We start from the raw sequence: 21,333 nt of genomic DNA, 5'->3' as shown, positions 1-21,333 counted from the left end.
TTGGCCTTCCATGGTGACATCCCCATGCGGTAAATTTGTTAGTGAACCAATAAGAAAGAGAGTTTCAAACCCCTCTGCCAATAACACCTCATTTTCAGTTTTCCCCTCCCCACTCAGACCACTCCTGGCAAAATTCTTGCTTGAGATATCGCCTTTTGCTATTTTTGTTTCTTTTTGACCATTTTAATTGAAAACAATCACAGTAAGATACTTCAGTGTTACCCAGAAATTATTTGACATTGAGATAAAAAAAATTTAAAAAATGGCTGCATTGGACCTTTAAGCACGATCTCCAGCTTGTCTCTGAGGATGTCGAAGACGCTGTGGCGGGAGCTGGTCTCTGGGATGACATGGCGCTCCAGCCAGCCCCCACAGGCATACTGGTAGAAGTTCTGACAAGCCTCTACCGTTGCATCCATGTTCTGCAGAAGACGAGCAGCTGTGGGGCCACAGTCAGATGAGGAGTCAAGAGAGGGGAATATGGGATTACACAGCAGTTAAGGGAAACTTGTGATGTAGTTATCTGTGATGTTGATGTAATATTGAGTGATGAGTTTGTTTTGGGAGGAAGAACAACCCCATATGAAGGCAGAATGCTCACCTGCAGTAACACACTCAGGAGTTGTGCAAACATTGCTGGGGGCAGAACGATACTGCTGCCCTGAAAACATGACACAGGGAATGGATATAAGAGGAACTTTTAATAGAAAACAACTATCGTCATTCCTGGCAAAGAGTATGAATTTATTTTAACAGCAGCATTAAGGACCATTTGGATTTCTCTGTCAATCATGGCTTGATACTGTCTGTCTGTCTGGTCTCTCTGTGTCACGACTTCTACTGAAGTCGGTTCCTCTCCTATTTCGGGCGGTGTTCGGCGGTCGACGTCACCTGTCTTCTAGCCATCGCCGATCCATTTATCATGTTCCATTTGTTTTGCCTTGTTTTCACACTCACCTGGTTTCAATTCCCTAATTACATGTTGTATTTTTTCCCTCTGTTTCCCCCATGTCCATGTTGGGAATTGTTTATTTTGTAAGTACGTGTTCTATGTGTTACTGGTGCGCTACTGGTTTTGTAGCCATGTGTTTGTTGTTTTGCATGCAGTTAGTTTTATATATTAAACTGCTCCGGCTATTCACCACGTTCTGCTCTCCTGCGTTTGACTTCCCTGCCAACAGTTATGCACCCCTTACAGAATTCCCGACCATATCATGGAATCAGCAGGACAGGTGCATCTGGTGTAGGGGTTGAGGAGCGCATCCAGGAGCAAGCAAAGGTAATCCACCATCTCGGCGCCATCATGAATCAAGTTATCCAGACCCTGGACCGCTGGGAGAGACAGGGAGGTCCTCCAGCGCCTTCAACAACGAAACCCGAACCTCCACTACTCACTCCTCCTGCAACCGGTCCCAGTGGGATGCTTCTCGCCCTTTCCGGGGAGTATGATGGGACGGCGGCACCCTTTCCAGGGTTTCCTGTTACAGCTGGACTTATACCTGGGCACCGTTTACCCGGATCCCTCGGGAAGGGAGAGGGTGTCCGCCCTCATCTCGTGGCTCTCAGGGAGAGCTCTGGAGTGGGCCAACGCCGTGTGGGGAGAAGGAGATGCGGCGTTGGAGGACTTCACAGAGTTCACCCGCCGTTTCTGGGCAGTCTTCGACCACCCGACCGTGGGTAGAGCGGCGGGTGAGCGCCTCTTCCAGCTGAGGCAGGAGACGAGAGCACCCAGGAATTTGCCCTGGAGTTCAGGACCCTGGCTGCAGGCGCGGGATGGAACGACAGGGCCCTGATCGACCACTACCGTTGCAGTCTGCGCGAGGACGTCCATCGGGAGTTGGCCTGCAGAGACACCATCCACACGTTGGATCAGCTGGGGAACCTGCTGGCTACCTGCGGACGTTCAGATCGGGGTCTGGTGGTTCCATCCCCTCGCACCCCCTCTCCTGATCCTATGGAGCTAGGAGGGGTGGTGCGTAGGAAGACCGGAGGGGGTTCCAGTTCTGGCATCATCTGTGGCCGTTGGTCCCTCTGGGAGTCGAGGCAGCAAGTGGAGACAGTGGCTATGGAGACATACAGTGGGGCAAAAAAGTATTTAGTCAGCCACCAATTGTGCAAGTTCTCCCACTTAAAAAGATGAGAGAGGCCTGTAATTTTCATCATAGGTACACTTCAACTATGACAGACAAAATGAGATTTTTTTTCTCCAGAAAATCACATTGTAGGATTTTTAATGAATTTATTGCAAATTATGGTGGAAAATAAGTATTTGGTCAATAACAAAAGTTTATCTCAATACTTTGTTATATACCCTTTGTTGGCAATGACAGAGATCAAACGTTTTCTGTCTTCACAAGGTTTTCACACACTGTTGCTGGTATTTTGGCCCATTCCTACATGCAGATCTCCTCTAGAGCAGTGATATTTTGGGCTGTTGCTGGGCAACACAGACTTTCAACACCCTCCAAAGATTTTCTATGGGGTTGAGATCTGGAGACTGGCTAGGCCACTCCAGGACCTTGAAATGCTTCTTACGAAGCCACTCCTTTGTTGCCCGGGCGGTGTGTTTGGGATCATTGTCATGCTGAAAGACCCAGCCACGTTTCATCTTCAATGCCCTTGCTGATGGAAGGAGGTTTTCACTCAAAATCTCACGATACATGGCCCCATTCATTCTTTCCTTTACACAGATCAGTCGTCCTGGTCCCTTTGCAGAAAAACAGCCCCAAACCATGATGTTTCCACCCCCATGCTTCACAGTAGGTATGGTGTTCTTTGGATGCAACTCAGCATTCTTTGTCCTCCAAACGCGACGAGTTGAGTTTTTACCAAAAAGTTATATTTTGGTTTCATCTGACCATATGACATTCTCCCAATCTTCTTCTGGATCATCCAAATGCTCTCAAATGCTCTCTAAACTTTAGACGAGCCTGGACATGTACTGGCTTAAGCAGGGGGACACGTCTGGCACTGCAGGATTTGAGTCCCTGGCGGCGTAGTGTGTTACTGATGGTAGGCTTTGTTACTTTGGTCCCAGCTCTCTGCAGGTCATTCACTAGGTCCCCCAGTGTGGTTCTGGGATTTTTGCTCACCGTTCTTGTGATCATTTTGACCCCACGGGGTGAGATCTTGCGTGGAGCCCCAGATCGAGGGAGATTATCAGTGGTCTTGTATGTCTTCCATTTCCTAATAATTGCTCCCACAGTTGATTTCTTCAAACCAAGCTGCTATTGCAGATTCAGTCTTCCTAGCCTGGTGCAGGTCTACAATTGTATTTCTGGTGTCCTTTGACAGCTCTTTGGTCTTGGCCATAGTGGAGATTGGAGTGTGACTGTTTGTGGAGTGTGACTGAGTGGAGGACAGAGAAGCCTCTTAAAGAAGAAGTTACAGGTCTGTGAGAGCCAGAAATCTTGCTTGTTTGTAGGTGACCGAATACTTATTTTCCACCATAATTTGCAAATAAATTCATTAAAAATCCTACAATGTGATTTTCTGGATTCTTTCCCCTAATTTTGTCTGTCATAGTTTAAGTGTACCTATGATGAAAATTACAGGCCTCTCTCATCTTTTTAAGTGGGAGAACTTGCACAATTGGTGGCTGACTAAATACTTTTTTGCCCCACTGTATGTCTCCGAATCCCTGCGTCAGGGGTACATTCGGTCCTCCACTTCACCAGTCTCCTCAAGTTTATTTTTTGTGAAGAAGAAAGAAGGAGGTCTGAGCCCGTACATTGATTATCGAGGTCCCAATAAAATCACAGTGAGGTACAGTTACCCCGCTACCTCTTATCGCCACGGCGATTTAATCAATGCACGGGGAGCGCTTTTTCACAAAACTGGATCTCAGGAGCGCATACCACCTGGTGCGTATCCGGGAGTGAGACGAGTGGAAGATGGCGTTTAGTACCATCTCAGGGCATTATGAGTACCTCGTCATGCCGTACGGGTTGATGAATGCTCCATCAGTATTCCAATCCTTTGTAGATGAGATTTTCAGGGACCTGCACGGGCAGGGTGTAGTGGTGTATATCGATGACATTCTGATATACTCCGCTACACGCGCCGAGCATGTGTCTTTGGTGCGCAAGGTACTTGGACGACTGTTGGAGCATGACCTGTACGCCAAGGCTGAGAAATGCCTGTTCTTTCAGCAAGCCATCTCCTTCCTAGGGTATCGTATTTCCACATCTGTTAGAGAAGGAGAGTGAGCGCATTTCAGCTGTGCGTAATTGGCCGACTCCCACCACGGTAAAGGAGGTGCAGCAATTGTTAGGGTTTGCCAATTACTCCCGGAGATTTATCCTGGGTTTTGGTCAGGTGGCTGCTTCCATTACCTCACTGCTGAAGGGTGTTCTGTACTTCTGCAGTGGTCAGTTGAGGCGGACAGGGCTTTTGGGAAACTAAGGGCTCTGTTTACCTAGGCGCCCGTGCTGGCCCATCCGGATCCCTCTTTGGCGTTCATAGTGGAGGTTGACGCGTCTGAGGCTGGGATAGGAGCGGTGCACTCTCAGCGCTCGGGTACGCCACCGAAGCTCCGCCCCTGTGCCTTCTTCTCGAAGAAGTTCAGCCCAGCGGAGCAAAACTATGACGTGGGGGAACGGGAGCTGTTGGCTGTCGTCAAGGCCTTGAAGGCGTGGAGACATTGGCTTGAGGGGGCTAAACACCCTTTTCTCATCTGGACTGACCTCCGCGGTGTGATCTGAGTGGGCATTCTGTTGGATGTCTTGTTTGTCTGTTTCTGTGTTTGGGCATGATATGGTTCTCAATCAGAGGCAGGTGTTAGTCATTGTCTCTGATTGGGAACCATATTTAGGTAGCCTGTTTGGTTTTGTGGGTGATTGTTCCTGTCTCTGTGTTTGCACCAGATAGGGCTGTTTTGGTTTTTCACATTTCTTGGTTTTGTTAGTTTATTAATGTATAGTGTCTTTATTAAAGAAACATGAATAATAACCATGCTGCCTTTTGGTCCGCCTCTCCTTCAACAGAAGAATCCCGTGACAGTCCCGGCTGTATGACACAGAGGAGCAGCCCATGGATCTCACTCCCATACTCCCCGCCTCTTGCTTGGTGATGCCGGTAGTGTGGGAGCTGGACGTGGACATTGAGCGGGCGTCACGTGCAGAGCCCGCTCCCCCTCAGTGTCCAGCTGGGCGTCTGTACATTCCGTCTGCTGTCCGCAACCGGCTGATCTATTGGGCCCACACGTCACCCTCCTCTGGTCATCCTGGGATCGGTCGGACGGAGCGCTGTCTTAGTGGGAAATATTGGTGGCCCACTTTGGCTAAGGATGTGAGGGTTTATGTTTCCTCCTGCTCGGTGTGCGCCCAGTGTAAGGCTCCTAAGCACCTGCCCAGAGGTAAGTTACAACCTTTACCCGTTCCACAACGGCCGTGGTCGCACCTGTCGGTGGATTTCATAACCGATCATCCACCTTCACAGGGTAACACCATGATCCTGGTCATTGTGTCATCTCCTCCCTTTGCCCGGTCTCTCTACGGCCCTACAGACTGCGGAGGCCCTGTTAACTCACGTCTTCCGGCACTATGGGGTGCCTGAGGATATAGTGTCTGATCGGGGTCCCCAGTTCACGTTGAGGGTCTGGAGGGCGTTCATGGAACATCTGGGGGTCTCGGTCAGCCTTACCTCAGGTTTTCACCCCGAGAGTAACGGGCAGGTGGAGAGAGTTAACCAGGATGTGGGTAGGTTTCTGAGGTCTTATTGCCAGGACCGGCCGGGGGAGTGGGCAGCGTTCGTGCCCTGGGCAGAGATGGCCCCGAACTCGCTCCGCCACTCCACTAACCTCTCTCCCTTCCAGTGTGTATTGGGGTACCAGCCGGTTCTGGTGACGTGGCATCAGGGTCAGGCCGAGGCTACTGCGGTGGACGACTGGTTCAGGCGCGCAGAAGAGACATGGGAGGTGCCGCAGTGAGACCCCGGTGTTCGCACCCGGGGGACCGGGTCTTACTCTCGACCCGAAACCTGCCCCTCCGCCTGCCCTGTCGGAAGCTGGGTCCACGGTTTGTGGGGCCATTTAAAGTCCTCAGGAGAGTAAACGAGGTATGTTATAGGTTACAGCTTCCCCCCGATTACCGCATTAACCCCTCGTTCCATGTGTCTCTCCTCAGGCCGGTGGTGGCTGGCCCGCTTCAGGAATCTGAGGTGCGGGAGGTTCCTCCGCCCCCTCTGGACATTGAGAGGGCCCTGGAGTACTCTGTTCGATCCATCCTGGATTCGAGACGTCAGACGAGGGGCCTTCAGTACCTCGTGGACTGGAAGGGGTACGGTCCAGAGAAGAGATGCTGGGTTCCGGAGGAGGATGTGTTGGACCCTTCTATGCTGCGGGATTTCCCCGTAAGTCCGGATCGCCCTGCACCTCACCCTCCGGGTCGTCCCCGAGGACGGTGTTGGTGCGCTGCTGGAGCCGCGTGTCAAGGGAGGGGATACTGTCACGACTTCCTCAGAAGTCGGTTCCTCTCCTTGTTCGGGCGATGTTCGGCGGTCGACGTCACCTGTCTTCTAGCCATCGCCGATCCATTTATCATGTTCCATTTGTTTTGTCTTGTTTTCACACTCAATTCCCTAATTACATGTTGTATTTTTCCCTCTGTTTCGTCCATGTTGGGAATTGTTTATTTTGTAAGTACGTGTTCTAAGTGTTACTGTTGCGCTACTGGTTTTGTAGCCATGTGTTTGTTGTTTTGCATGCAGTTAGTTTTATATATTAAACTGCTCCAGCTATTCACCACGTTCTGCTCTCCTGCGTTTGACTTCCCTGCCAACAGTTACGCACCCCTTAAACTCTGAAATGGCTGTGTCAGCAATGACTATTCTCTCACTTTTGTCAGAGGGAATTACAAGGGGAACATCCTCTGGCCAGTTTACGTCATAGCGTATCCTATAACATGGATATAATCACATATTTCAACTCAAGTGTCAAGACTCACCCTCGGTGACTGAGCTCCTTGACACACCAGATCTATTAGATTGCTCTGCATTGGAGAGAAAATAAACATGGAAAATGCTTGATCAGAACACTTACTGTTACAATAGGCTGGAGTGCTTTGCCCACCTCAATGGACATTTTATTCTGATTAGAAAATTGGTTGCCTATTTATCCCTCAATATATTTTACAAAACACTCTGGGATAGTTGTCACAAGATGCTCATAAAGTTTTTCAGATACTGCTTGGCTTTGTGCTTTCCAACTAGGCAAATAACATGAAGCCCTGATGAATATCACAGTAAGATGTGAGTGTAATTAGTGGAGGTCAAATTCTATTTGTATTTCTACTGCCCAATGACCATTGCCCAACTATAGCCAAATCATATGACCTCCACAATTTGACATACCCGTTAAAATGTAAATTGCATTACTATTAGTGGAGAAAATCAGAGGGTCACAGACCAATTCTGGACATTAAGCACTTTACTTTACAAATGGAATGGCATTTAGCAATTGATTAGGGAAATAGTTCTCAGTCGTTGGGTTGAGCCTACCTCTCAAAGCCGAAGTGTAGAGGACTATCAGTCCAGCTAGGGCACAGCTGACCAGCAACAACAGCACAGATAGCCCGATCTCCACAACAGTCCAACGGCGCTTCACTGGTTTGGTTGATTTTTCCATGATATCCATTTGGCTTTCGGATTTTCCCATTCTCACCTCTCCGGGCTCTCTGGGAAATGAGCGTGCAGAGTGAAGGGGACGGGGTACAGGCAGAGAGCCTGCTTACCCGTTTGTGAGTGGGCTGTGTCAAGTGATGCAGTGCAATGCCAGTCGTTCAAGTGACCTAGACCGAGTGAGAGAAAACATTGTTGAACCTTCAACTTATCCCTTCATAGGAAAGTGTGTCTCCTTTCTATGCGAAAGCTTATTTATAGGCTAATAGCCTAATGAATCACACCCTTCCATTGGGCCTACTGCGCACCTGGAAATAAATTATTGTAGTGTCCGATGTGACCATGGTGTTCCCTTGACTGCTTCTGTGATATGACCCAGACACAGCTGACAACAATGTGCAGAACAAATGATGAGCTCAGCTTTGCCACTTTGCTATTTTGAGAAAATTCTTATTTTGGGGCATAATATTTGCTCATTTGACTATGGATACGTTTTTAGCCTTACAAGTGGTCATATTAGGCTTAATGTTAGATATAACGTGGGTTTCTTCACCCACTCATATCTTAAAGCATTTTGAATGAAATTATGCATTTGTGCTCTTAGCACAAAAAAAATGTGTAGGCCTAACTCAATAGGGTTAATGTGGCCCTTCATAATTCTACAGCTGGCCGTACACCTCCTGCACAATATTTCCTACTCATCATAATGTTTTATCTGAACACAATATTGCAAATGAGCATTTTTGGGGAACAAATCCCAATGACTCATACCTTTCAGCATCACTTTGCATCTTTTCACTCATCAACACCTGTTCCTCCTCCAATACCAGCCTGTTGCACACGCTCTCTAGCTGCTCTTCTATTAGGAGTGACAGGAGGCAGGGCTCTAAATCAGAGGTTCATGCCGCGGTGCCCCATTAGCTTCTCCTGATGAATACTCATGGGCACGTCTGGCACGGCTGTTGGAGGTTGGAGGAGCTGCAGGTCTTTACTGCCCGTCTCGAATGTATTCGCAAAAGCTGTCTGTCCCAATGTCAGAGCTACATATCTCTGTAGTCAACAAGACCAGGTTGCGTAGTAGGCCTATATCCAAGCCAACAATCTGCTTTCACCCCTCAGATAGACGATACAATGAATTCCTTATTTTGATAATTAGATATTGCATATTTGATATCTAATAGTGACATGATTGCACTGTCATCTTCAGTTTTCTTACAAAGGGTTGTGGTCATTTATGTATTCAATTCTGTTGATATATGCTAAACAAAAATATAAACGCAACATGCAACAATTTCATTGATTTTCCTGCGTTACAGTTCATATGAGGAATTCCGTCAATTTAAATAAATTCATTAGGCCCTAATTGATGGATATCACATGACTGGGAATACAGATCTGTTGGTCACAGATACCTTCAAAAAATGGGCCTCGCACTGAGCCTCAGGATCTCGTCACAGTATTTTTGAGCATTCAAATTTCCATCGATAAAAAGCAATTGTGTTTGTTGTCCGTAGCTTATTCCTGCCTGCCCATACCATAACCCTACCGCCACCATGCGGCACTCTGTTCACAACTTTGAGATCAGCAAATCGCTAGCCCACACGATGCCAAACATGTTCTGCGGTTTGAAGACGGTCAGGACGGCTGGACATACTGCCAAATTGTCATAAACAACATGGGAGGCGGCTTATGGTAGAGAAATTAACATTAAATTCTCTGGCAACAGCTCTGGTGAGCATTCCAATTGCACACCCCCTCAAAACTTTAGACATCTGTGGCATTATGTTGTGTGACAAAACTACACATTTTATAGTGGCCTTTTATTGTCCCCAGCACAAGATGCCCCTGTGTACTCAAAGCATGCGCGGACCAACTGTCAAGTGTCTTCACTGACATTTTCAACCTCTCCCTGACCGAGTCTGTAATATCTACGTGTTTCAAGCAGACCACCATAGTCCCTGTGCCCAAGGAAGCAAAGGTGACCTGACTAAATGATTACCGCCCCGTGGCACTCACGTCAGTACTTTGAAAGGCTGGTCATGGCTCACATCAACAGCATCCTCCCAGATATCCTAGCCCCACTCCAATTCGCATACCACCCCAAACAGATCCACAGATGACGCAATCTCAATCACACTCTACACTGCCCTTTCTCAAATAGACAAAAGGAAAACCTACGTATGTGAGAATGCTGTTCATTGACTACAGCTCAGCGTTCAACACCATAGGCCCTCAAATCTCATCAATAAGCTAAGGACTCTAGGACTTAACACCTCCCTCTGCAAATGGATCCTGGACTTCCTGACTGGCCGCCCCCAGGTGGTAAGAGTAAGCAGCAACACATCTGCCACACTGATCCTTAAACTTCTTATGGCTGCAATCCCGTTAACGGGATGATATGACAACAGCCATTGAAAGTGCAGGGCACCAAATTCAAAACAACAGAAATCTAATAATTAAAATTCCTCAAACATACATGTATCTTATACCGTTTTAATGGTAATCTTGTTGTTAATCCCACCACAGTGTATGATTTCAAATAGGCTTTACAGTGAAAGCACTGAAAGCACAAATAGAGATCAAATTAATCACTAACCTTTGATGATCTTCATCAGATGACACTCATAGGACTTCATGTTACACAATACATGTATGTTTTGTTTGATTAAGTTCATATTTATCAAAATATGAGTTTACATTGGCGCGTTACATTCACTAGTTCCAAAAACATCCAGTGATTTTGCATAGCCACATCATTCAACAGAAATACTCATGATAAATGTCAATGATATTACACATGGAATTATAGATATACTTCTCCTTAATGCAACCGCTGTGTCTGATTTCAAAAACCTTTACGGAATAAGCAAACCATGCAATAAATAGCCAGAATAGCCGCCATGTTGGCGTCAACATAAACAAGAAATTACATGATAAATATTCCCTTACCTTTGATGATCTTCATCAGAAAGCACTCCAGGAATCCCAGGTCCACAATAAATGTTTGTTTTGTTTTATGTTTTATTTATGTCCAAATACCTTCTTTTATTAGCGTGTTTGGTATACATATCCAAACGCTCATTCTGGTCAGCGTTACGTTGGACAAAAATGTCAAAAAGTTTTTTACAGGTCGAAGAAACATTTCAAACTAAGTACAGAATCAATCATTAGGATGTTTTTAACATATAGCTTCAATAAAGTTCCAACCGGAATATTCCTTTGTGTCTTGATGAGCAATGGAACGCAAGTGGATACCATGAGGAATGCGTGTGATCAGAAAATGGCTGACTGCCAGTCACCTGATAGATTCTGCTCTCATTCAGTACCACAACACAGTAGAAGTCTCATTCAAATTTCTATAGATGGTTGACATCTAGTGGAACCCCTAGGAAGTGCAACATCATTAATATCTCAAGGGGATTTAATTGGGAACTGTGGTGAATACATACCAAGCTCAGATTTCTCACTCCCTGTTTTGATTTCTCCTCAGGATTTTGCCTGCCATATGAGTTATGTTATACTCACAGACATTATTCAAACAGTTTTAAACTTTAGAGTGTTTTCTATCCAATACTAATAATAATATGCATATATTAGCAACTGAGACTGAGGAGCAGGCCGTTTACTTTGGGCAACTTATTCATCCAAGCTACTCAATACTGCCCCCCAGCCATAAGAAGTTAACACTGGGGCCCCTCAGGGGTGTGTACTTAGTCCCCTCCTGTATTCCTTGTTCACCCACGGCTGCGTGGCCAAACACGACTCCAACACAATCATTAAGTTTGCTGACGACACAACAGTGTTAGTAGGCCTGATCACCGACAACGATGAGACGGCCTATAGGGAGGAGGTCAGAGAACTGGCAGTGTGGTGCTAGGACAACAACCTGTCCCTCAATGTGAGCAAGGACAAAGGAGCTAATCGTGGACTACAGGAAAAGGCGGGCTGAACAGGCCCCCATTAACATCGACGGGCTGTAGTGGAACGGGTCGAGAGTTTCAAGTTCCTTGGTGTCCACATCACCAACGAACTATCATGGTCCAAACACCAAGACAGTTATGAAGAGGGCACGATAAAACCTTTTCCCCCTCAGGAGACTGAAAAGATTTGGCATGGGTCCCCAGATCCTCAAAAGGTTCTACAGCTGCACCATCGAGAGCATCCTGACCGGTTGCATCACCGCCTGGTATTGCAACTGCTCGGCATCTGACCGTAAGGCACTACAGAGGGTAGTGCGAACAGCCCAGTACATCACTGGGGCCAAGCTTCCTGCCTTCCAGGACCTATATAATAGGCAGTGTCAGAGGAAAGCCCATACAATTGTCAGAGACTGCAGTCACCCAAGTTATAGACTGTTTTCACTGCTACCGCACGTCAAGCGATACCGGAGCGCCAAGTCTAGGACCAAACGGCTCCTCAGCAGCTTCTATCCCCAAGCCATGAGACTGCTGAACAATTAATAAAATCGCCACAGGACCATTTACATTGACCCCGCCCCCCCCTCCCCCCTTTGGTACACTGCTGCTACTCACTGTTTATTATCTATGCATAGTCACTTCACCCCCACCTACATGTACAAATTACCTCAACTAACCTGTACCCCCGCACACTGACTCGGTACCCGTGCCGCCTGTATGTAGCCTCGTTATTGTTATTATTATTGTGTTACTTTTTATTTTAGTCTACTTGGTAAATATTTTCTTAACTCTTCTTGAACTGCACTGTTGGTTAAGGGTTTGTAAGTAAGCGTTTCAGGGTAAGGTCTACACTTGATGTATTCAGCGCTTGTGACAAATAAAGTTTGGTGGGATTTGATTTGATTTGTAACTATCATGCTGTTTAATCAGCTTCTTGATATGCCACACCTGTTAGGTGGATGGGTTATCTTGGCAAAGGAGAAATGCTCACTAACAGGAATGTAAAGAAATGTAAGCGTTTTGTGCATATAGAACATTTCTGGGATCTTTTATTGCAGTTCATGAAACATGGGACCAACACTTTACATGTTGCGTTTATATTTTTGTTCAGTGTAGGTTATACCCTCAAATGTATTGGGGGAATAGATGAGATTTAGTAACCTTTAAAGGTGTATTTGTGAATTAGAGCAATGATGCAATGTTATGGTGCATAACTAGACATCAAAACGAAACCTTTGGGTGGAAAATGTCATGGATTTAGACTTTCTTTGCTCTAAGCACCTTTTCTCGTTAGTTGGGATTACATGTTTGGTGACTGGCACCACAGCCACGTCTCTAAACTTCTCAACTCGGTGCCAGGGATTAGTGCCTGTGCCAAGTCAACAGAATGAACTTACTCAATGTTTCTGAACTCTGAGCCTATGTTTTGTTTATACACTACATGACCAAATATATGTGGACTCCTGCTCGTGGAACATCTCATTCCAAAATCATGGTCATTAACACGGGGTTGGTCCCTCATTTGCTGATATAACAGCCTCCACTCTTCTGGGAAGGCTTTCAACTAGATGTTGGAACATTGCTGGAGGGACATGCTTCCATTCAGCCACAAGAGCATTAGTGAGGTCGGGCACTGATGTTGGGCGATTAGGCCTGGCTCGCAGTCGACGTTCCTCCTGAAAGAGGAAAGGGCCTTCCCCAAACTGTTGCCACAAAGTTGGAAGCACAGAATCGTCTAGAATGTCATTGTATGCTGTAACGTTAAGATTTCCCTTCAGTGGAACTAAAGGGCCTAACCCGAATCATGAAAAACAGCCCCAGACCATTATTCCTCCTACACCAAACGTTACAGTTGGCACTATGCATTCGGGCAGTTAGCGTTCTCCTGTCATCCGCCAAACCAAAATTTGTCCGTCGGACTGCAAGATGGTGAAGTGTGATTCAACACTCTAGAAAACGCATTTCCACTGCTCCAGAGTCCAATGGCGGCGAGCTTTACACCACTCCAGCCAACGCTTGGATTTTCGCATGGTGATCTTAGGCTTGTGCTCCAGCTGTTCGGCCATGGAAACCCATTTCATGAAGCTCCCGACAAACAGTTCTCGTACTGATGTTACTTCCAGAAGCAGTTTGGAACTCGGTAGTGAGTGTTGCAACCGAGGGCAGACAATTTTTACGCACTACCCGCTTCAGCACTGTAAGCTTGTGTGGCCTACCACTTCACGGCTGAGCTGTTGTTGCTCCTAGACTTTTCCACTCCCCAAATAACAGCACTTAAAGTTGAACGGGGCAGCTCTAGGAGGGCAGAAATTTGATGAACTGACTTGTTGGAAAGGTGGCATCCTATGACGGTGCCACTTTGAAAGTCACTGAGCTCTTCAGTAAGGCCATTCTACTGCCAATGTTTGTTTATGGAAATTGCATGGCTGTGTGCTCGATTTTATACACCTGTCAGAAACGGGTGTGGCTGAAATAGCCAAATCCACTAATTTTAAGTGGTGTTCATATACCTTTGTATATATAGTGTATCTATATAGTGACAAAGAAAATGTATTTTTTTTTGTTATTGTTCTCTAGTTTGTTAAGACATTTCAGGTGGCTTTGGGGGTATTTTTAGGATTCACACATGTAGTATTTATGCTCAAAACAATCCATAAAGTAGGCAGCATGCATGATACAGTATTCATGCAGCACAGATAGATAGAAAAGTGTTATCTGACTGGTAGCAAAATTAGTATACATTTTTACATTAAATAAAATGAATAGCAAAGATCATACAAATGAGTTTCAATCCTATGAAAACTTGAAACTATAACAGCTCTAAATGTATATCTGTTTATGTACCAGTCGTGGTTAAATGTGTGCTAAGGTATGTAGCAATGTGAGGCAGTGCTCCTTACCTGGATCTAGACGGTAGAAGTCCCTGAGACGTCTCTCACAGCAAGCTGTTTTCCCAAACACCCCTACTGAGCTGTCACCCAGAGCTGGTGTGTGAAGAAATGACGCTGTGGCGCTGGATGCTTGAGAGATACTATCTGGTCCAGTTTGCAGCTCAGGGAGGGAGTGAGAGAGAGAAAGAGTGAGAGAGAGAAAGAGTGAGAGAGAGAGAGAAAAAGATGGAGAAAGAAAGAGAGAGGGAGCGAGGGAGGGAGAGGTAGAGAGCATCCCTTACAAAAATACATTATTAAAATAAAATAAAAAAATATTTCCTTGCAGTATTTTGTTTTGCTGTCAATACTTTTGGGTTTATGTTTTGCTTTCAATATAATTGTTTTTTTTTGCAATACTAAGAATTTTGTTCTCTACTTCAGAAGCGTTGCTTGATATTAATGGCACAAAATTATCTCACTCACTAGAGGATTGCACCATATAATAACACTATTACTCTATTGAAAGTGTTTAAAGCAACAGTCCTTAATTGAAAATTAACAAAGTGAACTCCCTGCCAGAGTTTCCGTAAAAAGCTGAGGGATGGGGCTGGAGGAATACAACCACTCTCAAGTCCATAGACTGCTCTATGGATGCAAGGGCTGACCATCCATGATATCAAACTAACAGTTTTAACAATGTTTTTAGGCTAAACAGTGGTTGTTTAAATGTACTTTGCTTACAAACATTGGGGTAAAAGAAGCTTATATGTGGGGTTCTGATGGGCGACAACAGTTGAACTAAACTCATGAGGCATTTATGTTATATTCTTCAAGAATCAATGGGTGGGGCCTCCCGGGTGGCGCAGTGGTTAAGGGCGCTGTACTGCAGCGCCAGCTGTGCCATCAGAGTCCCTGGTTTCGCGCCCAGGCTCTGTCGTTACCGGCCATGACCAGGAGGTCCGTGGGGCGACGCACAATTGGCCTAGCGTCGTCCGGGTTAGGGAGGGATTGGTCGGTAGGGATCTCCTTGTCTCATCACGCACCAGCGACTCCTGTGGCGGGCCGGGCGCAGTGCGCGCTAACCAAGGTTGCCAGGTGCACAGTGTTTCCTCCGACACATTGGTGCGGCTGGCTTCCGGGTTGGATGCGCGCTGTGTTAAGAAGCAGTGCGGCTTGGTTGGGTTGTGTATCGGAGGACGCATGACTTTCAACCTTCGTCTCTCCCGAGCCTGTACGAGAGTTGTAGCGATGAGACAAGATAGTAGCTACTACAACAATTTGGATACCACGAAATTGGGGAGAAAAAGGGGTAAAAAAAATAAAAAATAATGCACATTCAAAGGCACATTAATTCAAAAGCACATTAATATTTTGTCTTGCCCATTCACAATCCATGTCTCAAATTATCTCAAGGCTAAAAAATCCTTCTTTAACCTGTCTCCTCCCCTTCATCTACACAGATTGAAGTGGATTTAACAAGTGACATCAATAAGGGATCATAGCTTTCACCTGGATTCACCTGGTCAGTCTATGCCATGGAAAGAGCAGGTTCTTAATTTTTTTGTACACTCAGTGTATGTCGCCATTTGAGTGTAATCCATTAAAACCTTCTATAGTCTAAGCCGGGGGAGGGAGGTTTCTACTAAGCTAATATATGGAATTATTTTAAGAATAACAGATTCATAGATGGAAAAATACATAGTAAAAAAATTCAAACAAAATGAAGTTTGTTTTGAATTCTGTCCGATATCTGAGAGATATAAGAAAGATCAGGATATGTATACATATTTCTTACACATATTTAACCCCTTTGTTTAGGCACAGAACTACATCCATATGTACTTCCCTTGTTTTGTAGGTTAAACTGTTTGGACGCTACAGATGTTTTCGTGAGATAACAGGGTTGTCTTATGGTCGGACAAACACCGCTGTAGCTTGGTCACCTTCCACCGCAGATACAGAAGGCCGCCATTGGGGGATGCTGTGGATTGAGACGCAGCCCATGCAAAAAATATATGTAGAGGAAATGGACTCAAGATGATTTAACCCCCCACCCCCTTTCAGGAAATGTCCCGCAAAATCGTTCCATTGTCCCACATTTGGGCTTTTTAGATGTGGTCATCCTAATTCCACTGGTGGAAACAGTGCTACTGCAACATATTAACAACATCTTTTCACATGTGAGGAGAATAACATTATTTCAACCCCACATGTGAATCTGCAATTCAGTTTTTTTACGTGTGAAACTGCAAATTTGATTTTCACATGTTATTGTTTTTCACATGTGAACTTGCAATTCCACATGTAAAAGTGAGATTTTATTTTTTATTTTACATGTGAAACGACAACTGGATTATAATTAATGGACATTTTTTATAGGGGCTGATAAAATGTTAAATAGGGGAAAACAAATCTGAAATGTTTTAATGGTAATGACAAGGTATATAAGCTTTTTTAAACCTTGAATACAATGTCGAATACAAGTTTGCGTGCAGGAACATTTCTGCAACAATAGGATGATCAAATTAAGATACGGCATCTGTATTCTCCACAAATGTAAAAAGGTGGTGTTATAATGTGAACTCTAAATTGATACATTTGAAAATATGGTTTCAGGTGTGAAATTTAAGCTCAACATGTGAAACAGCTATTTCACATGTGAAAAAGTGATTTTCATATGTAAAACTGCAACTTTGACGTCCCGTACAAAATAAATACGTCAAAGTTGCAGTTTTACATATGAAAATCACTTTTTCACATGTGAAATAGCTGTTTCACATGTTGAGCTTAAATTTCACACCTGAAACCATATAAGAGAGAGTTGAAGGGAGAGGAGGGGTAGAGGTAGAGATGGTAGAAGGCTGCCAGTGAGATAGTGACAGTGATAATAAGAAATCATGAGGAGAAGAAGACTTTTGTTATGGAGGGAGAGAGAGTGGCGAGAGAGAGGCAGAGGAGGGTAGAGGAGGATCGCAATAGGCATCAGTTTCCTCAGTGTTTCATTTTCTTACAAAAGTTTCTATTGAAGGATCCCGCCCAGCTGCTGAGTGAATCAGTGAAAAGGACAAAGGGACTCTGAGAGAGGGGAAGCTGGCTGGAAGAGCAACTGGAGAAAAGCATGGGCTTACAGGAATCTGTGGAGGGAGTGTATGGAATGTAATATTGACTCTTTAGTGTCCCAGGCCGTATGAGCAGTTTAAAACAATGCTCTCCAGCCCAAGGGAGGGCACTGCTGCTTGGGGGAAGTTAGTTAGCTGCTGCCTGGTCCCGCTGTTCGCTGAGACATGACCCTGCCCTGGTGTCAGATTGAAATGGCATGGCGCCCAGGCTCATTATCAGGCTGATTAAACCACAATAATGAATTGATATTAGATAGAGAGTGGGAACCACTTTGGCCAGCTAACATCCGTTTCTCTGTCCATCTGTCCATGACGGTTTGGTGTTGCTGATAAAACAAGTTATGAAAACAGATCATGTTGAGAACAGTGTATAAATTTAGCAGTGGACAATCTTTATCACGCAAACTAGAACTAGAGGTTAATTACCAGATGAAAGGCCAAAATAGATTTTTCATACGTACTGTGGCAATCAAGGAAATACAGACTGGATATGGCTGGGGGAATATGCAACACGTTATTATGCTTAATTCCATGTAAAAATATGTTTATTTTTTTGCATATGTTAAGCATACCTCTTGAGCTGTCTGTATCCTTGTGACTGATGGTAATTTTTCAAGAAACTAAATATGCTTCTCTGCATCTGCTGAAATCTGGGTAAAAGATTGAAAGGAATGTTAGTCTTATTCATTTCATTTAGTAATTGCTTGCTTTTCTAAAGGCTACCAACCTTGTCAGCATGCCAGCTAAGATAGTTAGACAAGCTAGCTTCTCTAACTTGATTGATATCCTCAAATGGCTTATTGGTCACTAGTTATGAGGTTGGGAGATTGGGAACCTATCTGGGCTAGCTAAAACCAACTTTATAAAATTGCTAGGTGGCTAGTAGTGTTACAAAGAAACAACAACAAAATAGGACAGGACAAATCTGAGAGGGCACGTGCCCCTCTTCTCCCTATGGGCATGACACCTCTGATGCAACAGACAGACCAGAGGAACAAAATATATGGGATGTCACTAATATTTCCATTCCATTCCATTAGAAAGGGGTCCTTGTGCCAAATATTCCATTGTTAGGCCCCGAGCCTGGGAAATCAAGACTTGCAAATGAGCTCACAATTCTGGAATCATTTAGTTGGAGGGAATGTGTTCCTATAACTCAGAAATCATTCAACATAACCATCGATAGCTACATGAATAAATAAACTCAAACTCTCGGATGGATGATAATATGCTCTGTGTGCATTCGAGAATGTATTGGAAGATGTTGGTTTCTTTTCGCTGAGATTTTGTCAACGCTCTTGGTTTCAGGTTAAGGGGGAAAGAAGGGGCCAGGAGTTGCAGGAGTTGTGCCCCGTGTAAGCATCCCCATTTCCTGACTTCATAAGTACATACAGTAACTCAGTTAAACAATACAGTGTACATTTGTGTCACTGCTATTTTAATAGGGAGGACCATTGACAGCTGGTGATGGACAGTAGTTCCAGGTATAATGTCTGGCTGTTTGGCACGCCCACAACACATTTGAATAGTTCATTGAATTGAAGTGTTCTTGGAGTCGTGGCCTTTGTTTTTCAGTAGCCAACTTGCAGCTTCTTGATATGTACTATATTATATATTGGTAGTTGTTTTAGGGTTTACCAGACATGGCTTGTCATGCTCATTATTCCTTATATGGCTGATTGTCTGATGTTCTCTGACCTCCACCTGTATATGGAGCAGAGACTGCTCCCAGTGCTTGGCAAAAGCGTGTCTCATTGCAGGAGTTCAAATTCAATCACTATAGATTTATTTGCTCTGTAAAGTGTATAAGGCAGTGTATGTTTGTGCTCGCTCAGGCCATAAGTTAATACTTCTCTGTCTCGATTATTAGAAGCTTTGAAAAACTAGCTTTGAAAGCTTTTTAATTAGGCTATTGGGAATGAACTCAACTCGTGCTTTTGCATGAGTTTGTTAAATTCTCAATTCTCAAATGCGGACAGTTCTCTGTGGGGAAAAAGGAAATATAGGGTCACCTGGGTGATAGTATTAATTGCAGTTGTTGTTTTTACCAAGAACATACTGGACATTTATGTGCCTCTTTATTATAACAAATGAAAATGATTAATTTTTTTTTCAAATGTCCTCCATTCTGCACATGTATTATAACTGTTATTTTCATCAAGGTCTCTTCCTATTATACATGGTAACAAAAATGCTTGTATTTTTTTATTGAATATTCCATTTCATTTCCTGGAATTGTTTTGTTTCTTGCTGGAACACATATTTCCTAAGCCTATTGTGGCAGACCAGGGTGTTTGGTCAAGACGTTTACACAGATCGGACACGGACAGAATTGTATTAGCTCGGTTTCAAGGGTGTTTATTTAAATAATAAACTAAAAGGAAATAATAGGCCTCCTTCAGGAGGTCTCCTCCGGGATACTGTCTTCTGGGCTCCGGGATCTTGCTGTATCCTGTTGGGAACAAAACCGAGCTCCCTCCGTTATCTCTGGTACTGAGCACGACTATACAGGAGTAAACTCTCTTCTCCAGTCCCCACTCCCGTGTGCTGCCCTTCTGGCAGCTTTATGAGACTCGTCCAGCTGGTGAGCAATCAGCCCCTTGATTACTCACAAACCACAATAAGCCCCAATTAGTCCTGGCCGGAGAGCCCGTCGAGACCTGGCACGTCCGTCTGTCACCAGGCCTTGACGAGTCTCCCCCTGGTGGCTAACCTGAGGGGGCTGTCGTCAGTGTGACGTATGTCTCCCTTCTCGATAGGGCATCCGTGTTCCCATGCTTTGCCCCTGACCTGTGCACACCAGAAAAAGAGAAGCGTTGAAGAACCACCTGGTGACCTGACTGTTTGTGTCCGTGGTCTGGATGGCCAGGGGAGCATGGTCTGTGACCAGGGTGAAGTGGGTGCCCAACAGGTAATACTTGAAAGTGTCTAGCGCCCACTTCACCGCTAGACACTCTTTCTCGACAATCAAGTTTTGTTTTTCTCTGGGTATCAGCATTCGGCTTATGTACATGCTGGTTTGCTCCTCCCCATCATGTACCTGGGACAGGACGTCCCTAGTACCGTGTCCCATGCGTCCGTCTGGACCAACATTGGTACCTGGTAATCGGGCGTTACGAGAATCAGATGGGAGCATGGTGCTTCCTTCAGGCGCCTGAATGCCGCTTCGGTCTCACCCGTCCATTTCACTGTTTTCGGGAGGCGAACCCTGGATAGATTGGTAAAGGGGGAGGCTATTGCCGAAAAGTTGGGGATAAACCGGCTGTAGTTCCTGCCAGTTCCAGGAAGGACTTGACCTGTGTCTTGGTGCATGGAACGGGCCAGTCACATACCGTGTGGGCTTTCCTCTCTTTCCGTTCCCCCATCCGATCAAATACCCCAGGTACTCCACCTCCTCGAACACTAACTTGCATTTCTTGGGGTTCGCTGTCAACCCGGCTTGCCTGAGCGTGTCAGATGCTCTTCCCAACATTGGCTGTGGATGATGATATAATCCACATAGGCCGCTGTGTACTGTTGATGGGGTCTTAAGACTCAGTCCGTCAGATGTGGGAACGTGGGCGGGCTCCGTGGAGACCGAATGGGAGCACCCGGTACTTATAATAGCCGTTTGCTTCTGGGCCATGTCAAGGTCCTCATTGCTCAGTACCACCACTGGTACCATTGGCATCCTAGGTCCCGACCATAACACGGCCAAGGCTGTCCTCTCGTGCCACCTCTTCAATAGGTTCACATGGTAAATCTGTGGTAAATCTGTGGTTTCTGTCATACGTGGTGATTGATGGGCGCGACACAAAAAACGCAGAAATA

The 21,333-nt window shown here is 45.2% G+C and overlaps 1 protein-coding gene across 1 annotated transcript in view; it reads right to left on the bottom strand.

The window, feature by feature from the left end:
• Positions 1-14,538, bottom strand: part of LOC139413326 (membrane metallo-endopeptidase-like 1) — a 50,793-nt gene extending 36,255 nt beyond the window's left edge. Inside the window, exons 1-5 of the mRNA XM_071160546.1 lie at positions 14,435-14,538; positions 7,498-7,787; positions 6,945-6,989; positions 602-661; positions 278-439 (exon numbers count right to left, since the gene is read on the bottom strand). Coding sequence (XP_071016647.1) covers positions 278-439; positions 602-661; positions 6,945-6,989; positions 7,498-7,654 — 424 coding nt within the window. The 5' untranslated portion in view covers positions 7,655-7,787; positions 14,435-14,538. The remainder of the gene's footprint in view (positions 1-277; positions 440-601; positions 662-6,944; positions 6,990-7,497; positions 7,788-14,434) is intronic.
• Between the last annotated feature and the right edge of the window lie 6,795 nt (positions 14,539-21,333).

This window comes from Oncorhynchus clarkii, chromosome 7, assembly GCF_045791955.1.
Source record: "Oncorhynchus clarkii lewisi isolate Uvic-CL-2024 chromosome 7, UVic_Ocla_1.0, whole genome shotgun sequence".
NCBI lineage: Eukaryota > Metazoa > Chordata > Actinopteri > Salmoniformes > Salmonidae > Oncorhynchus > Oncorhynchus clarkii.
This window is presented reverse-complemented; position numbering and strand designations above follow the sequence as displayed.